The sequence below is a fragment of the Apium graveolens genome, chromosome 9 (assembly GCF_009905375.1).
Source record: "Apium graveolens cultivar Ventura chromosome 9, ASM990537v1, whole genome shotgun sequence".
NCBI classification, from domain to species: domain Eukaryota; kingdom Viridiplantae; phylum Streptophyta; class Magnoliopsida; order Apiales; family Apiaceae; genus Apium; species Apium graveolens.
In genome coordinates, this window is record NC_133655.1 from 263,329,098 (window position 1) to 263,336,061 (window position 6,964).

General features: G+C 33.9%; 1 protein-coding gene across 1 annotated transcript; it reads left to right on the top strand.

The window, feature by feature from the left end:
* The first annotated feature begins 210 nt into the window (after nucleotides 1–210).
* Nucleotides 211–4,463, top strand: LOC141687151 (uncharacterized). Its single transcript, XM_074492320.1, has 2 exons — nucleotides 211–1,203; nucleotides 4,093–4,463. Exons 1-2 carry the CDS (start codon nucleotides 429–431, stop codon nucleotides 4,191–4,193), a joined length of 876 nt encoding a protein of 291 aa, XP_074348421.1. The 5' UTR covers nucleotides 211–428; the 3' UTR covers nucleotides 4,194–4,463.
* The last annotated feature ends 2,501 nt before the right edge of the window (nucleotides 4,464–6,964 follow it).

Below are 6,964 nucleotides of genomic sequence, written 5' to 3' on the forward strand. Positions count from 1 at the left end.
TTTTCTGCAATTTGATATTAGTAGATGCAATCTCGAACGTAACAAAAAATGATGTTGAATGTAAAAAAAATCAATGATTACGTATGGTTAATTTTATTTGCACCTTATTTTTACAACTATTTTTAGAATATGATAAAATCGTAAAAACCTTGAAAAAATTAATATTTTTTGTAATATCTCTAACATGTGTATAATTCAATTAAAACATAATATTTTCAATGCTAAATGAAGTGAGTGGATTAAGGATCAATTAGAGAGTGATTAGAAGATAATTACTAAAATGGGAACCTAGAACTAGTAGATTAGAAGTGCAGAGTTCTTCTCCTTCTTCTTCTTCTTCTTCTTCTTCTTCATTGATGCTTCAAATCAATAAAAATCCAATCTTTACAACACCCACTAAAATATAAACAAACCCCGATTCAAAAAAGATGTCACCAAGATTTGCAAGCTTAGATTCAAGAAACACCATTGAATCTTGCACATTTCAGCTCCATTCTTGGCGCCCTTTTCACCTCCCAAACACACTGAAAACCCTAGACTCTTCTGATCATTCACCAATTAAACCCTCTTTTTATTCTTCTACTAAACGCCCTTGTCTCTCTGATCGCTCCACTTCTTTCCCTGTTGATTTTCTTGAAACTAGTATGTCGAAACTTGGGTTGTTTGAGCATGATTGTACTGAAATTAGCAGTGTTAGTAATGTTAATTTGGGTAAATTGGGGAGTAAAGTTGAGGGGTTTAGGTGGATTGCTAGGAAGAGGAGACGGCGTGGGTCTAGGTCTGTTTCGGGTAGGAGTAGTGATCGCAGTGGGAATAGAAGGCGGTGTTGCTCGGTAGGGGCTTCGGGTGCCTATGCTACTTGTTCGGATTTTATGGTTGCTAATGGGACGGATTCGAGTGGGGAATTGTTTGTGAATGTGGGGATGGATGTGAATTGGGGGTCAGATGTTAGTGAGGCGAAAGGGAGTGGTTTGAGGAAGGAGAGGGAGGGGAATGGGAATGGGAATGCTGGTGGTGGGGTTGGGGAGAGGGAGATTTTGAGTGGCGGGGTTGGGCAAATTGGGAGTTTTGAGGGGTTAGGGAATGAGTCGGGGTATGGAAGTGAACCGGGGTATAGAGGTGATGCTGAGTTGGGGTACGGGGATGAGTTTGACGAGGAAGAAGATGATCCAAGGTTGATGTTTTGGGGACATCATTTTGGAGGTATTTTCTTTGTTCTTGCATACAATTCGGATATGTAGTATGTAAATATTGTTATGTTAGAAAAAAATGATCTTTTTTTCTTTGGAGTTTTCGTTCAATTAGGATATGTAGTATATAAAGATGCTGGCTTTTTTATGTGAATATGTTGACGGAATATATGAGAGGTTATAAGGGTCTTAAGTAAGATTTTGACTGGTTTTTGAATTAAAGTGGATGTGGAGTATCAGCATCCCAGTATGGTCACATCAACCAGAGTAAATGTTGGATGGATTGTGTTTAGTGGGGGTGGTTTGTTATGCTTTTTAATTCATCAGTAGGTCTGATAGAATATTTTGATGTTGTTTGTATGAATATTTTGAGTTGTTCATCATAGCCTATGTTACTCGGACTCGGCTAGAAGTGCCCGACATGGACAAGTGTCCAAGTATCGGACTCGACAATATTTTAAAAAATTTAAATGTTTTTGGCTTAAAATAAGTGTCCTAGTCCGAGTGTACATGTCTGAGTGTTGAGTGTCCGACACGGGTACTCGAAGTTAAAATGAAGAGTTCGAGACACATAGATCGTAGCTGCATAGGCATATGATGCTCTGGATAGTCGTGTCATAATTGTCAGCATAACCGTGTTGCATCAATGTTCACAAGTGCACCAATGCCCAGATTGATTTAGACTGACTTGGAACCTGGAACTGATCTTATACAGATATAAAATGTGTGTATTATAGCAGCAAGTGGTAGTTGGGGAGACCAATATTACATACAGTATAAACAAAACTAGGTTGGAAGGTGATGTAGTTCTTCAGTAAATATTATATAGCAAATCTAACGTCACCTGGAATATTATGTTTTGTAAATGTGTGGTCCTTAATATTCAGCTTTTTGCAACTCAAGACTTTGAACTAAGTGAACATGTAATGTTCTTTTTTTATTTAAATTGTAGATTCGGAAAGCTGTGTGTGTGTGTGTGTGTGTTTATCAGAGTTCTGTGCTTAAGAATATCAAATCTCAAAGCTGATGATGAGTTAAGGAAGAAACAATTCGTAAACAAGCAACTAATATCTATCTTTGACTCTACACTTTTATCACTTAGGGGTGGCATTATGTTTATATTCCAGATTTTGCTTTTTTTAGTGTAATAAGACATAGGGGGGGGGTGTTCATTGAATAGAAGAATATTCCTAGGAGTGGGAGTCCTAATATCTGCATTTGAAAAAAGGGGAATCGTAGGGAAGGAATACTCACTAATATGTTACTAATCCTAGTAAATTGCTGATGGAATAGATTCTTTTTCTTCACTATGTTGCAACTTTATGAATATGATATCACTTAGGATAGTTGGAAAGTGTTTTTTTAGGAGATTGCAGTGGAATATATGGCCAGAAATCGTTAAGGTGGTAAACAGTTTAACAAGCAAGATGATGGAGGACAAGAATTGAAAAGATATAATTATAAGATAAAAACCTAAAATGAATTTTTGGTTGAATTAACTGCACGTAAACCACTACCCTAAGGATTTTTAAGGAGGAGAAAGTAATGGATAGCAACCCATAATAGAAAGAAAAATCTCAATTTCTACAAACAATCAATGTCTAAGTTAGCAATGTGGGTAATTGCATCATTTGTTTAGGCTAACCACTGATAAAACAACCTAATAACTAATACCAGTGAATAATTGGGCTTATTAAAACTAATCTTTTTTTTTTGCAGTTATTAAAGACTAATCTAAATATGCACTATAATAAACTAATATGTAAATGTGGCTACATTCTTTTCAAATTAACTAAACAAGTACATAAATTTCTCTCAGTAAATATAAATAAACTATTAAATATTGCACAAAAAAAATCCTTTTCTTCAGTTGTGTTTCCCACACATGTTCAACAGAGATGAATCGACAAAGGGGGAGAAGAAAACATCAGCAACAGTCATAATTAGCCTCCAAGTTCTTTTGTTTTAATTTTTATATAACCTTAAATTGTTGGTTGGAACAAATGCCTATAACTTCTCATTTCTGCACTCATCCGAAAAATTAAACACTTGTGTTTATGATGTAGGATAGGGTTAGTATAAGGCTGAAACTGGGTAATAACGGGTAAATATCTATCTCCGCAGAGAATTGACAAGAAATTCTTATATTTGATTTGTAGAAAATCCAATTCTATTTAATAAAGAAGATTACAATTGTTTATACAGAATTCCTAAAACTCGGTGAACAATTGGAGATCTATTTTCAATGTTCCTAACTATAATATGATTATTGATTACAGAACATACGTATATCTGAATAATAATCTAAATTAAGAGTTAAGATCTATGGAGACCCTGGTCCCTGGTTTAGTTGGAGTCCATATATGTTCAAGTAAATTAAGAGCATAAATAATTATTTTGTGTTGTGCATCAGTTTTCTTGCCCAGTAGGCTAGGGTATCACTGTCCAGGTGTTTGTGTCAAGTGTAGGTAGTCACACACACACACACCTGATATATGTCAGTACTTTGTAAAAAGATTGGTCTCCTTGGTCAATAAAGGAAGTTTAGCCAAGTACATGTGCATATTTAATTGTGCACCCCTTGGACTAGAGATGCATTTTGTATTTTTTAGAGAACTTGGTCTGCTTTCATGATTTCATCTTGACAGTTGACCCTTATCTAAATGTGTTCCTTGTTCCTCGGGATGCCACTAACTTAACTCGAGGATGAATGTATAGCTCTGTTTCTGTATAAAGTGATTGAAAATCTTTAGTTCTTGCTGCTGTTCAGTTACTTTAAAAGCAGGCCATCATCTTCCAGGCAAAATATTAATACTAAATATCTGCATTTAATTTCATGGGAACTTATCTTAGCGGAAATTGATTTAGATTATCTGTTTGACCATTTCTAATCCAAACGCAGATTCTAATATGGAGATAGTTGGCGAGAATACGCTGCAAAAGACGCATCACAGATGCCGACGCAAGAAACAAGACCTTAAAATGGTTGATCTGTATCACTAGCCGGCATGGTTAGTCCATGATAATTTAAAAAACTATGTAACTTTTTTATTAATGGATCTTATTGTAAGGTGTGTGGTGTTTTTGAGGACCCCTGCCGATTTTTGTGCATGCATTGTTTATCAGCTTGGTTAGCATTCGAGCAGTTCCAGTTCCCTATTAAATGGTACATTTACATAGAGTAATTATGTAATTTGACATCTGTAGTTCTATGTTGAGACTCAAGATGTTGCAATGAAATGATGAAAATTTTGTGTAACTTTGGGATTGTTATCCCATCGATCCAACCTATTAAGATAGTTAGTATTGGATTAAAAATTATGATGAAGATGATCTGCTGTTATATGCGCGAGTAAAAATGTATGTCCAGTGTCTTTCTAGATGGTGATTACACAAAATTACCAGTTTAACAATTTTAGTACAGGGTGTTGTAACAATGTATGTGCATGTGACGGGCAAATGAGTTTATATATAATGTTAGGTTGTAAAAAAGCTGAAGCTGTTCAACATTGTGCAGAACGCAGATATTGCAGAGTGTTGAACTACTTAAACAACCTAAAGGCTTGGCAAGAGATCCATATCGGTTAAAATTGTTTTACTTCTAGGATTTGTCAGAATCTGAAATAAAATGTCACTGGTTTTTTTTTTAATTCAGCCTGAGCCTCAAATTATATTAGCTATTCTCTAATTTTGCCATCGATTTTTTTAATATTTGCATTGTATTAAATTGGCTTATTTAATATTTTAATAATTTTTTCAACTAACCCATTTGGCAACGATTGGCAAAAGAATTGTTAGACAAACTTAAGCATGTATCACTGCCATTTATTTACCGTTCTCAAACAAAACTCATAGCTTTGCTAGACTAACTATAATGCCATCATTTGAGAAAATAATCACTGCAGGAAAGCGATGTCTTTAGTAAGCTCGGAAAGACATCACTGAGCAAATGGTAAATGATTTGAAGGCATATCCTAAGGCCATATATAACAGTAATGATCGAGAATGCACTTGCCGCTTTTCTGCAAGTCCATACTTTCGTTGACAGCTTATCATGCATGTTCTTAATAATATTCATATTTGTATGACACCTAGACTCCTTTATTTACCCAAAACCCTGTTAACATATATAATTATATTATATTATTGAATAATTTCATTATTATAGATATTTTTCTTTAAGAAAGTGTGATAAATTAGTTGTAAAAATTTATTTGGTAGAGATTTTTGTGCATGCATGCGGGTCCATCATTATTAATGAGTTCTTCACCAATCAAATTTTTACAACTCATCTATCACACTTTTTTAGCATGTGCCTATGGACACACACTAGAAAAATCCTTCACTAAAATATTTTTGGTCAATGTAATCTCAGCCTCAGAGGAAATGTATATAATTGTGGTTTTAATTATTTATTTTGGCGTGCCTAACATATGCAGATGCTTTTGACAGCTTCCTTAACATGAAGAGGAAGCTAGAGATAAGGGAGAAAGTGATGAGGCCTTGATGAGCTTATATGATGCACGGTAGCTAAGAGCATCTCCAATAGAGGTTGCCAACGAGTTGCCAAATCTTATGTGGCATGACACCCTTGATTGCCAACTTATTGGAATTGTATGGTTGCCCAGAGGTTGCCTACCAAGATTGTCAAAACTTGACAACTTTCTAAAATGGCTAAAATACATATACAAATGCAAAATCTTTATATTAATAATGCTTTTTTTAGTTTATGAATCATTTACAATTTAATTTAAGGGACCACATAGGCAACAATTAAAGGCTGCTAAATATTGGAGTAGAATGTTGCCAAGTTGATATAAAATTGAGTGAAAATAAAATATTAATATATATGATGATTTGGCAAAATTGACAACTAGCTTGACAACCCCTTATTGGAGATGCTCTAAGAATGGAAGGAGAAGACGTTTTTTATCAAGCCGAAATCGTCTGTCGACAAATTCTAAAGAAAAGAATGAAGTTTCTAGATCACGACGACCAGGCTATCGCTATAAGGAAGACCTTAGCTCATCCCCACCATAAAAGTTTCACAAGGATTACAGAAAATCATCTTATCAGCAATATAATTAATGGTAAAGACACTCAGCAATATAATTTATATATCTTAACGACTACTCCTTAATTTATCCATGAGTAAAAAATTTACCCAGACCCAAATCCTATATATTTTGTTATATCCATGAACTATCTAATTAGCTTCAATTGACCCATTTTAATTACTGTTTGCCTATTTTTGAATTTCAAAATCAATCTATCTATGGAAAATAATTAATAGTTGGTTAATTTTTGAATTTCAAATTACCTATCTATAGAAACTATAACTAATTCATATTTTCCTTGATTTGTGCAATTAAATTAGATAGATACATACACTTACACAATTTCAAACGCATGTATAATCAATCGATTTTATTTTCTCAAATTTTAAATCAAGGAATCTCATTAGTCCCTCTTTCTTTTTGCAGATTACATGTTTTTTACGAATTTTCACCAGGTTTCATTTGTGAAAGCAGCACAATCAATCGAACGTAAAACATCATCACTCACGCATCGTATACATTCTTCGTCAATACCTAATATCGATTACATTATACAAATATCATTAGACTATATGTTCAGATATGATTTTCATACTAGTACTCTAATTTTACTACTCTATTTTTGAAGGTTATAGATCTCTCATACTTTTTTCTCTAATTTTACAAACCAACTGTTTGATTAAATTTCTTATAGAGTTTTTAATTATTTCTATGTTT

What these genes read in the sequence shown, in the direction of transcription:
- LOC141687151 (XM_074492320.1), top strand. Translation starts at nt 429, where the DNA reads ATGTCACCAAGATTTGCAAGCTTAGATTCAAGAAACACCATTGAATCT. An exon ending in TTGGGGACATCATTTTGGAG is followed by an intron (nt 1,204 to 4,092) that starts GTATTTTCTTTG and finishes ATCCAAACGCAG; the next exon opens with ATTCTAATATGGAGATAGTT.